The sequence below is a fragment of the Aulonocara sp. 'chitande type north' Nkhata Bay genome, linkage group LG11, assembly GCF_057382095.1.
Source record: "Aulonocara sp. 'chitande type north' Nkhata Bay isolate Kocher_YH1m ecotype deep benthic linkage group LG11, A_spYH_male_GT1.1, whole genome shotgun sequence".
In the NCBI taxonomy this organism is placed as follows: Eukaryota; Metazoa; Chordata; class Actinopteri; order Cichliformes; family Cichlidae; genus Aulonocara; species Aulonocara sp. 'chitande type north' Nkhata Bay.
In genome coordinates this window covers 24,464,911-24,479,237 of record NC_141354.1, presented here as the reverse complement: position 1 = coordinate 24,479,237, position 14,327 = coordinate 24,464,911, and the positions used below count along the sequence as shown (strand labels likewise).

Below are 14,327 nucleotides of genomic sequence, written 5' to 3'. Positions count from 1 at the left end.
CTTAGAGGTAACCATGCATAAGTCAACAAATATAGAAACTGTAACTAAGACATCAACTCTGATATTTCATGAGCGAAATCCAAAGTCACCAATGTTTGAAATCACTTAATAAATCTTGTAATGCAGTCCTGCTGAGCTCTAAACTGTTTTATATTTTCACATTCTATAAATTGACAAAAGCAGGAAAAAAAATACTCCTGAAGAAACAAACAAACAAGTTCCTACATTATAGGTTGAGTGAAATGCTTGATATGTCAAAGCAAGTTGAACTTGCAGCAGTGGCGAGTGTAAAATTTGTGCCAACAAAGCACTTTCACTTCTCCTTAGTTGTGGAGGATTTCTTTGCAAAAACAACTTTCTGCTTTTTAAAACCTGACAACTTACAGTTTTTTACTTTATGATGTGTAATCAATTTGTGTTTTCAAAGAGGTTGCATTTTCTTCTAAGTTTTCTTGCAATGGAATATTTTTCATTTTTCCGCACAGTAGTCATGCTCTGTCTGTCTGGCTGACGCTTACAACTAGGTGGAGACACAGATTAAAAATATGTGTAAAAAATTTCCTGAAACAGTCATCAATTCCCACTTTAGCTATGTTTTCATCTGTCTAAAACTGAAAAAAAAAACAATCAGTTCCTGAAATTCTTACTTCTTCTTTCTGATCCTCTGTCATCTGGCTAAGGCAAGATGTGAAAAGGGATGTTTGGCAAACGTGTTTATGAGAACAGTACTCTCATCTCCCTTGGAAGGTTTTAGGTCTTCTGCTGGCTCGCCGTCCAATCCCAGATTCAGCCATGTCAACCACAGACAATATCTGGGTGAGTGGATATTTTTAAAATTTAGTTATTAATTTAAATTAGTTATTTAGTTGTTATGCATAATTGTTCATTAGGAAACACAAAGTGTTACCTGAACCTTATCCAAAAGCAAGTCTTTTTTTTTTTTAATTACCCAGACATTGAAAGACATTGATGAGTTCTGTATCTCTGTCTTCTCACAGGACTATGATTATTATGGAAATACGACAGAAGCTGTTGCAGCCCCGTGCTTAGAGGAAGACATCTATGGTTTTGCAGAAAAGTACTCCCCTGTAGTATACAGCCTGGTGTTCGTCTTGGCAGTTGTTGGCAACGTGCTGGTGCTGTGTGTGATCAGACGCTACAGAATCTCTCAGAGTAGTGGAGCTTGTGCCTTTTCCTTAACAGACACCTTCCTCCTTCACCTGGCCATTTCAGACCTTCTTCTGGCCTTCACTCTGCCCCTGTTTGCAGTGCAATGGGCTCACCACTGGATGTTCGGCTTGGCTGTTTGTAAGATCTCTGGTGCTCTCTTCTCCCTAAACCGGTACAGTGGCATCCTCTTCCTGGCCTGCATCAGCTTTGACAGATACCTGGCAATCGTTCATGCCATCAGCTCAAGTTGGAAACGAAGCACATGCCATGCTCAGTTTGCATGTGCCATCATCTGGGCAGTCTGTCTGGGCTTGAGTGGAATTGACATTTACTTTAAACAAGTGGTGATGATAGACCTTGTCGGTCAGCAGAGGGGGCCCGTGTGCCAGGTGTGGTTCACTGAAAACACTTTACAGTGGCAGGTGGGGCTGAAGTTTGTCAGTGTAGTGCTGGGCTTTGGGGTTCCCCTCCTAGTTATGCTCTACTGCTACATCCGGATCTTCAGGTCTCTGTGCAATGCCTCTCGCCGCCAAAAGCGCAAGTCTCTCCGCCTCATCATCTCCTTAGTGTCTGTATTTGTAATCTGTTGGGCTCCATACACCTGCTTCCAGCTGGCAGATAGTCTGCTAAGGCTGGGTGTGTTAAGTGCATCCTGTGAGCTTGGCTATGTGCTTGACGTTGGAACTCTGATCACTGAAAGTCTGGGGCTGTCACACTGTGCCCTCAATCCTCTGCTGTACGGCTTTGTAGGAGTGAAATTCAGGCGGGAGCTAGTCAGAATGTGTAAGGGGCTACTGGGACAGAGGAGCTGGCTGGCAATGGAAGGGTGGCGAGAGCGAAGGCTTAGAAAAGCCACGGGATCGTTCAGTTCTGCAGAGAGTGAAAACACCTCGTATTCTGTCATGGTGTGATTTTAGTCAGAGATACATAAAGAGAAAGGAAGATGAAAATATATTTTTGTGGTTTTGGGTGTGAAGCTTGTATAGTAAAGTGAGGTGAAAACTGAAATAAAATGTTCTCAAAAATATTTGCTACATGTTATTGGTGCTTTTTTGGAAGTGTGCAGTTTGTATTCTTTTGATTTCTTTTGTGTGTGACACGAGCCATGGAGTAAAACGATTGCAAAATGCTGATGTTGTCACAAAATATTTCTTGCTAACTTACTGTGAAAATTTTTGATTTCCACATTTCTAAAAAGCTTGATCAGCAGTATTGGGTAACGTTTACGTAAGTACTCAGAGTCAGATCTCATGTATTTATTCCCAGTAGATTGTAAATTTTTAAAAGATTTTAAATCTGTATATGTTATAATTTATGTTGTAACATGTATAAATCAATCATCCTATTTGTGTCCTTTAAAATGTTTTGTGTTGCAAAAGATGAAATGGCTATAGTGCTTCTTAAATTTTCTATGTATCATTGAAACGCAACCTTTATTTTGACCGATACTGAATATTTTTGTATTAAATGTTTTAAAGAAAATGATTATTCAGTTGTCTTTTATGTATTTTTTCATTGCCTCCCTACAGGTTTACATTTTGCCAGGAATGTCATTGCTAAAAAAAAAAGAAAAAAAAAAGAGCACAATTATTAATCTCACTGAGGAAAACACTAAATGGATTTAACCTCTATACTCTAACATGAAAATACTGAAAATACCACAAAGCTGATAAACTTTGTTTTGTGCAAGAACGCACTCTTGGCTGGAAACCTGAAGGTTGACATAGCTCACTTCCAGGTGCAAAGTTCCAGGAAGACAGCTCTCTGTTTTTCTTGTTTATTTTTTTATTATAGAAAACTGCATGTGGCACCATGGTGAAGTGGTTCACACATTTGCCTGACATGCAAAACCTGCTCAGTATGTGCCCAGATAAATGGTAGTGCATCAGGAAGGTTATTTGCCATAAAAAAAAAACCTCTGCCATATCACATATGCAGACCCACTTTTTGTGATGAATCTTTCAGAAATAAGGGAGCAGCTGAAAGTCAGATCTGTTTTACAGGGAACTTCAGTGGCACACAGTTTGGAGCCAGGTGGTCCGAGTTTGACGACAGAAAGAATTTTCACAAATGAGTGACTAATTAGCTCTAAGCCATTGCAACACAGCTGCACTTGCAACATTTACTTGAGGCACACTGTCAAGTTTAACGCAAGATTATCTGTCAAGATTAGAACCTTAACCTTCATAAACCTCACTGGTTGCTAAATGTAAAAATGCACTTAGAGGTAACCGTGCATAAGTCAACAAATATAGAAACTGTAACTAAGACATCAATTCTGATATTTCATGAGCGAAATCCAAAGAGCCGTTATTAGACCCAACATTTGTTTTTATAAGAAGCAAAAGTACCAAAAGGTTTGGAAGCTCATTATGTTTGATAACATCATTAATTAAAAAACCTATTTATGTCAAAAGTATTCATGTAGTTGAGGTTTAAATGTGGACAGATCTGACCTTAAAGTAGCTTACTGCAATGAAAATACTTTGAAGTAAATAAAAATTGGACAAAAAAACAAAAACATTAGAATCTACTTGAGAATTACACATTTCAAAGTCAGCAAACTTTATAGTGGTATTTAGTATACTGTCTTTATGTCTATTATTTGAAGTTAATTTAAATACTTAAAAAATAAGAACTGAGTTTTGAGACCTGCTTGTTTCTACGAAGACAGGTGGGCTCATATTACATTACATTGATCAACTGAAATGAAACACAACACATGAGTGCTACATTAAGTTTAACTGTATGTTTACAATAGATGTCAGACATGTCAGACAATGTCTAATGTAAAATAATACAATAGAAAAAACACATGTAAAGTCTGATTACATGTAAGAGGATTGCCCTCTGGTGGAATCTGATTAAAAGACAGTGTAGATTAAAATAATTTGCCTGGAGATTCAATAATATAAACAGTGGTGATTATAGAGTCTTATGGAGACCTAAAAAAAAATCACAGCACGTCCTTTCATCACCTTTACATTACTGTGTAAAATTCTTGAGCCTTTGCTTCCAAGGAGTCAGATTTTGGACATGTTTACTCATTTTTCATTTTTCCGTACAGTCCTTGTACCTGTGTCATGGTCTCCTGGTCCTTCTCCAGGTGCAATGCAATGATTTGGCAATCTCTGTTGGGCTCACTATGGTGAGCAGGCTACTACTGAAGAGGTGATTTCAGATTTACCTGCGCTTTCTCTTTTCACATGACCACTGCTGTCAACAGAAAGAGTTGTTTACGAGGGTGAAGTCAGGAATCAGCTGTTTCGATAGAATTTGGAAACAGAGTTTCAGAGGAGACAGACCCACCAAGAGAAGATCACTCACCTGCCCCACTGACAAAAGCCTGACGTATGCTAAATTACACAAGAACTGGACTGAAAATCAGTGGCAATAGGTCATATTGAGTAGGGAATCCAAATTTTAAAACTGTGGTTCAAATTACCATAAAGTAGCACAGTCCAGCTTTCAGGTAAGATTAAGCACATTTACTATCATATCACTCAGATTTGTTTTTCAAAATCAATGCCTTTTGAAATTTCCAATGTGAAAGCCTTCAAAAGTCTTCAGGTCTTTGAATGTGGAAGAACTGCAATATTTACTGACTTTTATAAAGTATTTTAAACTTCTGTTAAAATACTTTATAAATGTTTTATTTGCAGCAAGGTAAGTCTTTTTGCAGTCTTTTTGTATCCGTTTGGATTCCTATGCGTGCACATTTACTGGAAACAGTTGCCCTGAACACTTCTGATTTTATAGAACCTTTGATAATTACTTCACAAAGAATAAATAGAAAACCTGTGAGACTGTTTTATAGATTATGAATGCCTATATTCTACCTAATCCTGCCTCACAGTGCCATCATCAACACATTCTGTTGGGTTTATCAAGAACTCACTTGTGTCATAGGACACACAATGTGATGTCAAAATTATAAAAATTGCATATGGTTGTAGGGATGAGCAATTAATGTCCCATGGGGCTACATGAGAAAATGGGGCTGCTATGAAGAGCTGCTTGAGTAAGATGAACTCTGTTCTGCGCATTATTAAGTTTATCCTTTATAAGTTTATTCGTGTGGCCTTGCACAGCAGTTATGTAACACTTGGGGAAAATCAATTGCTGAGCCCTGTTGGCACTGCAGAAGTTACATTTTTAAGTTTATATTTTACAGGCAATTATTGTATTTCTTGGATTATAAGGCGCACTTAACCCGTTTAATTCCAAATTTTTCACTGCAAAATAATAAATTTTGTAAACGTAATAGGGGGTTAAAATGGCAACAATTGTTGCCTGTGGGATTAAATGGGTTAAAATCCTTTAATTTTCTCGAAAATGACAGCGCACCTTATAATCTGGTGCGCCTTATATGAATTAATTCTGGTTAACGTGTTATCCGTGGATATCTGCATTTTAGCATTCCTCTTTCAGATGCTGCCTTTAGTAGTCACCACAGCAGAACATTTCCCTCCAGCTCACCCTGTCCTCTGCATCCTCCTCCGTCACACCAGGCCTCTGCATGTCCTTCTCACTACATCTATGAACCCCACATTTCTCTTTTCCTCCTGCCTGACAGCTCCATATTCACCATTGTTTGTCTAATACATCCACTGTCCTCCCCCTTTGTGGACCTTAGTTTGCCCACTGGTGTGCAGTCATGTTGGAACAGGAAGGGGCCATCTCCAAATTATTCCCAGAAGGTTGGGAGCAGGAAATTGTCAAAATGTCTTTGGATGCTGAATTATTAAGATTTCCTTTCACTCGACTTAAGTGGCTGAGCCCTGAAAAACAGCTCCACACCATAATCCTCCCTTTACCTAACTTTACACTTGGCACAACACAATCAGACAAGTACCACTGTCCTGGCAACCGCCAAATACATCCATTGGATTGCCAGGTGGAGAAGCGTGATTTATGATTCCAGAAAAGACATCCCCACTGCTCTAGAGTCCAGCGGTGGTGTGCTTTACTGTACTTTGTGTTCACTTTGCCTATGCTGAGTGTGTGAAGAGTTTTTAAAAAAAATTAATTATAAGAATTTTGTAACAAGAAAAATCTAAGGGTGTTTTTTTTTAAGAAGTTTTCTAGGAAAAAGGGTGTAGCCATGGGTAGGATCAACATCCTCAGGAAATCCTGTTATTTTCAAAAGCAGTCTGGATGTTTACATATTAACAAATCCAACTTAATACACTTGGGTTACCACATAAGACAGATGGAGACATGTAGCATTCCTATTCAAACGATCACTTTCAGTCAGAAATCTCTGTAACTGTAACATTAAATTCTGTACCAATGACTTCCTGACTATGTTGTTTTCTGCTGACTCTGAGTTTGGTATTTATATTTCTTAATTTCTTGTTTTAGTATGTTAGGTCCATGTCCTCTTTCCATGTCACTGACATCTATCTTTGTGTGGACCTCCGCTCTTTTCTACAGTGTCTTTTTTCATGCCACTCTTCCATAAAAGCCAGATTTGTAGAGTGCATGAACAGAGTGCTCCCGCCATGAATAATTGTCCTGTGAACAGATTCTCCCACTGCTCAGGTGGATCTCTGCAGCTCCTCCACAGTCACCATGCTTCTTGACTTGTTCTCTTCGCCCTCCTGGCTGCCAAATTAGGTTGACAACCATGTGTCGGCAGGTTTGGAGATGTGTCACACTCTTCTTCAGATTAATAAAACAGTACTCAGTAAAATTTGGGATATGTTTCCATAACCTAACTCTGTTTTAAACTTTTCCACAACTTCATCTCTGTCCTGTCTGGTGCTTTCCTTGATCTTCACGATGCTGTTTGTTCACCAGTGATCTCTAACAAACCTCTGAGGGCTTCAAAGAGCAGCTGTACTTAAGCTGACATTAAAGTTCACACAAGTGGACTCTTATTTACTAATTACATGACTTCTGAAGGCAATTGGTAGCACTGGATTTTATTAAGGGATATCGGAATAAAGGGGGTATAAATAGTTTTTTAAGAAGCTGCTTACTCACCATTTCTTCTGCTTTCCATGTTTTCCTTGCTTGTTTGTTTGTTTCTCACTTTGAAACTCACTAGAATTGTACAAACTCTGTTTTTGCCTTGTATGCTGTATTTACATTGACATGTCTGCACAGGATTCAATTTATCGCTGTTTACCTTTACTTCAGCTCCTACATTGGTCTTCGACTGTGAACTTAATGTAATTAGGTTTACTTAAACAGCATCTTGCACCCCACTTGAAAAGGGATTGAGTGGAGTCAGGATTCTGCTTCAGTTTTAGGTTTGTCAGTCCTGACCCGCCTCCCCATCTCACAATTTTACAATATCAACAGCTCCCTCTAGTGTTAGCGGCTCTTATTGTAGTGCTTTGTCAGTTTTGTGCCCCTCAGTTTGCCAGGTACAGGTTGTTAGAAAGAAGCAACACTGAAGTGGGTTAACAATAAAGACATAGGTCTCAGAGACTGAGCCTGTATAGAGCCCTCTCTTTTTTCAGATTATCTTTAGTGTTTTTAGTTGAAGCTGTTGCAGCAAGATCTTTTCAGTGAAGCAGTGAAGTTGTTTTTGACTTTAAGTTAAGTTTGATTAAGATTAAGTTTGACTGTGCTCCAGTATTTCCGGTTGAATCCAGATCCTTGGCTGAACATGCAGAACAGGGTCATTGTATTTAATGGGACGATAGCAACATCCTCTGAGCATTAAGACACTCATAGGAAGACGAGGGGATAGCACAATATTTTATCTATAAAAATTAATTTAGTCTTTAAGATTGAAAGTAAAATCCTCGTCTGGGGGTCCTTTTGAAAGTATTATAAAATCAAGGCTATAGCCTCGTGTGGGAGAAAACCTGTTTTGGTTTTGTTTGGTTTTTTGTTTTCAAAAACAGCCTGGATGTCTAAACGGGAACAAACTTAACTTAGTTAACCTGGTTCGACACATAACTGGATGAATATAGCATTCCTACTCAAGGAACGGCTTTCAGTCAGTCAGAATTCTCTGTAAAAGCACCTGAAGCATGAAGTTTTTAACTGCGGTTCAAGTTAACTACTTAACTTGAACATTAAAAATTCTTCTGCAGCCCCCACCTCCTCCTTTGTTTTACTTCATCAATTTCTACTATGGATTTTGAGTTATGTTTTTCATTATGTTCATCTGTAGATATTGTCAAAGGTTTGTGTTTTATGCTTGTGTTTTCTTTTCTTGGTAAATTTAACATTATTTTCACCACAAAGATGATGACAAATCATTTTTCTGCCAACTCATGTCATCTTACCTCTATTACAACACTTTCCAGAAATCAGAAATATTATAACCTGCCAACAAATGCAGGTGTGAGCCCGAAATAGACAAAATTATTTTTGTCCTATCACGTTCAACTACTGATGCACTAGGAAGTACAGAAAACAACAAAATAAACGGTGCTTATTGCAGATTATCTCTAATACAAGCATACTTTGTATGTGTGGATGTTAATGTTTTTCTCTTCATGTCCATTTACATGCTATTTATTACAGCCATCCTCAGATAACAAGGGAGTTGCAAGTTTCTATGTTTGCTTGAGGCTCCCTGTCAAGCTTAATGGAAGAGTAATTGCCAAAAACCACTGATTGCTAAAATGTAAAAACACACAGCTGGGAAATAATGAACAGAAAGTTTTGGAAACACCGGGTTAATCTTGTGTTTAATAACTGCATTATTTTTATCTAAAACATTGATGTAGTGCCATGGTCCTTGGTCTTTGACCCAGTGTTTCGAGTTTGTTTTTCTTTGTCCTTAGTTAAGAGTAGTCTTATTTAAGATTTCCTGTGTTTTCCCAGGCTAATTCCTCTCTCCTTTTTTATTTCATGTGTTTTTAAGCTCTCGGATTTCCTCAGTACTTGGTTGGTTTTACTTCTGTCTCCCATGCTCTGCTCTAGTCCTGCTGCCAAACAACTGCATATTACATAAAGAAAACAAAGGATAACACAATGGAGAGCTGAAACTAAAATAAAATAAAGCTTCACTTTCTGGTTTGGACCTTGTTAGAAATTCCAGAATTTTGTGTCACTATGGCAATTTCTGACATAAAATAATGAATTACATGAATGACAAATAACAAATATTAATAATTGGCAATGAAGTGGCAATTTTGAGAAGAAGTTAAAGTGGTTATAACTCTTTCTGTGCCTGAGGGGCTTTAAGCTACCAATCTGCAAATGGGGTGTGTCTGTGTTAGGGGTTTCCTATGGGGAGATTTCAGCGAACTGGCTTCACTTTCTCATATACAGCTTCTGAGGCACTGATGTATTTTTGTTTGTTCTGTTTTTGTCTCCACAGTATATGGACATGGCACAGCTGCATGTGGATACTGGCGGAATCTTAAAGGAGTCGGATGACTATTTGGAATATGGCAGGAACAACACCCGTGATTATGATTACGATGCAGCAAATACAGTGAATAACACTACAGTGTTTACAGTGTTTAACAGCACAGTGGATAATGTTCCTGTGGAAAGAGGCAGTGAGGCAGTGTGGGTCCCTGCTCTGTATGCTGTAGTGTTTTTTGTTGGAATCCTGGGAAATATTATTCTCCTGAGAGTTCTGGTTCAAAAAAGGAGACAGTGGAGCCTATCGGACACCTTTATTCTCCACCTGAGTTTTATGGACATCCTCCTCCTGTTAATGCTGCCCTTCTGGGCTGCACAGACAACTCAGCTTTGTGACTGGTTCTTTGGCACTTTCAGCCATATGTTTGGGGTTGTTTTCAAGGTAAAAACCAGATGTTATGTGAAACAGAGACTGAAAGTGAAAACAAGACATTTTCAGTGAAGCTGTGAGAAAGCTGAACAGAGTCATTGTATTCAACAGTATGATAGTGACATCCACTGAGTATGAACAGAGTCATTGTACTCAATAGACAGTGAGTATTTAACATTTTCAAAGAGAACAAGCTTAGAACAGCAGTTTAGAGTAGGACAGAAGTGAAAGGGAAGAAATGAAGTGTAATTTTTATAGATGTTAGAGGTTTGTGTCTTACACTAAAAGTTCTCCCTGTCTTCTTCTAGCTCAACTACTACTGTGGGATCTTTCTGCTGGTTTGCATCAGTCTTCAAAACTACCTCTCTGTCATCCGTGACATCCAGTTATATTCCCACGGGAGGCGCTGGTTAGTTCATATCAGCTGCCTGTCAGTCTGGCTTATCTCTGTCCTCCTCACTGCACCTGACTGGATTTTCCTGGTGGGTAAAAATAATTACACAGAAGTTAATACTTGTGTTAATATCTACCCTCAATCTGGAACTGACTGGCAGTTGTGGTCACGCCTGCTCCACCACATATTTGGCTTGGTGCTACCTGGACTCATGTTGATGATCTTTTGCTCACATATGCTACGGCGGCAGTGCAGCTGTAATGGCCTCCCAATCCCGAGAAATGTCACCATCATCCTGTCTCTGGTGGTCGTATTCTGTCTGTGTTGGATGCCGTACAACTTCATACTTGTTTTGGACACTCTCCAGAACAGACTTCGGGATCCTGCTAACGATTCACAGGAAGGTTCTGAAAGTTTATTAAAAACCCTTCTCACGGTCACCTCTGCGTTAGGCTGCCTTCACACCAGCCTGAGGCCTCTGCTGTATCTCGGCCTGTGTGGAAACTTCAGGCAACACTTACTGGCCATGCTGAGATGTAGTAAAACTGAACCAAAAGGCTCACTCTGGGATCTTGGTGTAGACCAGAGACAGCAGCCTGATCACGGTCAGGATCAACAGGAAGAGCTGGAACGGATGATGGCTGTAGAGAATCTGTTAGCTTGTTGAAGATGAACAGACATAAATACCCTCTTGTGACTCAGATGTGAGCAAAATATTGTTACACTCCTGACTATGGATTGACAATTAATGAATTAACACTTTAATGGCCACACCAAGAAAAACCATTGAAACTGTTTTTCTTTGTATTTTTTATTCCTTTGACCAAGAATAACAATAATTCAAACTGAATTTAAATAGACGCCTCTCCCAAATGGTTACCTCTAATCAACATAATCGATGTAACACATACTCACCCTATCTATGTTTTCATCTTCTTTTACTTTTCCTTTCAGCTGGGTCGCCAGAGCAGATTATCTGCTTTCATTTTCACCTATCCTCAGCATCCATCACTGTCACACCAACCCTCTTCATCGTCTTTTTCACTATATCCGTAAATCTCTTCTGTGGATTGCTCCTGATTGGCATCTCCACATTCAGCATCCTTTGTCCACTATATCTCCAATCTCTCCTCTGCATATGTCCAAAGCATGTCAGCCATGTCTCTCTAACTTTGTCTACAAACTGTTGAACCTGGGCCATCCCTCTGATGTACTCATTTCTAGTCTTGTTCACTCGAATGAAAATAGGAACATCTCCAGCTCCTTTCCTTTAGTCAGTGCTGCGGAGTAGCCTTCAGACTGAAAGTAAAATCACCATAAAGGAACATTTTGACTTATTTAATTGTTAATTTGTTATTTTTATTTTATTTTTGCTTTTAAGATTTTTGCTTAAAATGTGTGTTTATGTCTAAAACATTTTTTATAATGTTCCACATGTTCTTTATACAGCTAAAACTTTTACATCAGCAAAAGTGCCATTTATTATTCCCTCATCAACAATATACAGTATTTCCAAACTATGTACATTATTTTCCACCAATTATCCATATAGTTGAATTTTTTTAAGAGTTGGTTTTAAATGTGGCAATTTTAAGAAGTGTTTGAACATGCTAAATGAACTGTGTAAATCTCTGTAGATTGTAAATTTAAAACTTTCTTAAAAACTCTTTAAGAAATTTTGTGAGGAAAAAACTGCAATGAATTTAATTATTTCATTAATTAGCAAAAATGTATTTATCTCTTAAAATTGAAAGTAAAAATCCTCATTTAAGAGTGCTTTGGGATCCACATCGTCTGGAAATCCTGCTATTTCCAAAAGCAGCATGGATACAAACTCGGTGTAATACACTTGAGTCCCCGAATAAAACAGATGGAGTTGTATACCAGTCTTATTTAAAGGACTGCTTTTATTCAGTCACAGTTCTGTGTAACAGAAAGCATTACAACATTAAAACATTCAATTTTGTACCAGTCACTAGGAAACTGTTACTTACTCTGTACTCTACTCTAACTTTGTACTGTCCACTTTCTGTTGTAGCAAAACAAATTTCCCACACGTGGGACTAATAAAGGTTATCTTATCTTATCTTACTCTCATACTGATCAGTTGGCCAAACAATAATCAAGCCTGAAAGTTACAGTGTCTTGAAAAAGTATTCATACTCTTTGAACTTTTCCACATTTTCTCACATTACAATCACAAACCAAAATGTATTTTATTCAGATTTTATCTAATAGACCAACATAAAGTGGTGCAAAATTATGAAGTGGGAGTAAAATGATACATGGTGTTAAACATTTTTTACAAATTTGAAACACGTGGCATGTATTTGTATTCAGTCCCCTGAATCAATACTTTATCAAACCACCTTTACAGCTGCAAGTCTTTTCAGGTATGTCTCTACAGACTATATTTTTTGCTCATTCCTTTTTTCCAAAATAGCTTCAGTTCGGTCAGACTGCATGGAGAGCCTCTGTTAACGGCAATTTTCTAGTCTCACCAGAGATTCACAATAATAATTACATCTGGACCCCTGTTTGAGTCATAATCCTTTTGCAGCCTTGAACAGGTTGAACATCATGTGGCTGCCACCACCATGTTTGATGGTGGGGATGGGGTGCAGTGTTAGTTTTCCACCACACAGCATTTTGCAAGTAGGCATGTCAAGCCTGTCAGTTTAGGTGGATGAGCATGCCTTGGTAGTTTGCAGTTGTGCCACACTCTTTCCATTTTCAGATGAGGCATTAAACATTGCTTTGTGAGATGTTCAGAGTTTGGGAAATGTTTCTATAACCTATCCCTGCTTTAAACTTTTTCATAACTTCATCCCCGTCCTGTCTGGTGCATCCCTTAATCTTCATGATGCTTTTTATTCACTGATGATCACCAACAAATCTCTGAGACATTCACAGAACACCTGTATTTAAAGTGAGATTAAAGTTCCTACACTCTTTTCATTGATTACAAAACTCCTGAAGGCAAGGATTTTATTAAGCAGTAACAGCATAACGGGGATATGAATGCTTTTTTATACCACTGCTTAGTCACCATTTGTTCTGCTTTCCTTGTTTTTACTTTTTGTTCTTAAATGTTTGTGCTGTTGATGTTGTTGTATAGATGTTTTTAATTATGTTTGTTTACATTCTTTGCCAGGTTTGAGTTTTAGGCTTTATGTTTTATCTTTATGCATGTAATAATAAGGCTCTCTTTTTTCAAATCTAAGAATTTTTTTCACTGCAAAGATAATTAAAGACTAATTTTTCTGTCAAAAGAAGAAAATTGAGCAAACCAGTAGACAGGCTTCAAGTTGCAACTGAAACCTGGAGACCAGTAGACCTCATCAACGAAATTTACCGGCTGTAAGATGTTTTAAATGGCTTGTTTCTAAAGCTCTTTGCGCATCAAGTAAAGTAATTTAATTAAATACTTTTGGTCCTGTGGGTGTATTGTAATATTGGACACAGAATTTCTGATTATAATTAAAAATATTGCTCTGGTCTCGGTGTGTCCCTAAAAAGCCTGAAGAAAGTGTACAAGAGAAGGCCTAAAAAAAATCTAAATCAAATGAATATTATCCATGGAATTATATTTGTCATGATTTTTTTTTTTTTTACGCCAGTGAAATTATTTCTGTTCTCGGCCGCAATTTAATTCCTCACGTGTAACTCAGTTTCCGCAGTACCCTGAAGTGGCCATTAAAGTGACCAATCACATTAGGACCCCGTCCTCCTTTGGGCTTCGCGTCCACACAGTCAAAAGTTGTTTTTTCGCGAAAGCAGGATTTCTCGCAGAGAGCTATGCGAAAGCATAAAACTGGCGTAGCGCATGCAAATCAGACAGTCTCCCGTGCGCAATGGCTTCTTTCTGCACGTGGCTGCTGAGTACTAAACGTTAAATTTACACGCAAGGGATTTAATTGCACCCGTGAAATGAAATTATTTGCTTGGTTTATTTGTTTTGGGATAAATATAATTCCATAGAAGGTCTGGAGAGAGAAACAACAGTGAATATCTACAGCCACCTGTGACATATATTTATCATATTGGTACATC

General features: G+C 38.2%; 2 protein-coding genes across 2 annotated transcripts; both read left to right on the top strand.

Moving 5' to 3' along the window:
* Positions 1–512: 512 nt before the first annotated feature.
* On the top strand, positions 513–2,609 carry cxcr3.2 (chemokine (C-X-C motif) receptor 3, tandem duplicate 2). The gene is made up of 2 exons (XM_086309964.1): positions 513–816; positions 999–2,609. Exons 1-2 carry the CDS (start codon positions 793–795, stop codon positions 2,079–2,081), a joined length of 1,107 nt encoding a protein of 368 aa, XP_086166090.1. The 5' UTR covers positions 513–792; the 3' UTR covers positions 2,082–2,609.
* Positions 2,610–9,463: 6,854 nt separating this feature from the next.
* LOC147319022 (C-X-C chemokine receptor type 3-like) lies at positions 9,464–10,941 on the top strand. Its single transcript, XM_086309963.1, has 2 exons — positions 9,464–9,892; positions 10,189–10,941. Exons 1-2 carry the CDS (start codon positions 9,464–9,466, stop codon positions 10,939–10,941), a joined length of 1,182 nt encoding a protein of 393 aa, XP_086166089.1.
* Positions 10,942–14,327: the final 3,386 nt, after the last annotated feature.

Coding starts and splice junctions, on each gene's coding strand:
- cxcr3.2 (XM_086309964.1), top strand. CDS start 793: ATGTCAACCACAGACAATATCTGG. Junction 817..998: donor CAACCACAGACAATATCTGG/GTGAGTGGATAT, acceptor GTCTTCTCACAG/GACTATGATTATTATGGAAA.
- LOC147319022 (XM_086309963.1), top strand. CDS start 9,464: ATGGACATGGCACAGCTGCATGTGGATACTGGCGGAATCTTAAAGGAG. Junction 9,893..10,188: donor TGTTTGGGGTTGTTTTCAAG/GTAAAAACCAGA, acceptor GTCTTCTTCTAG/CTCAACTACTACTGTGGGAT.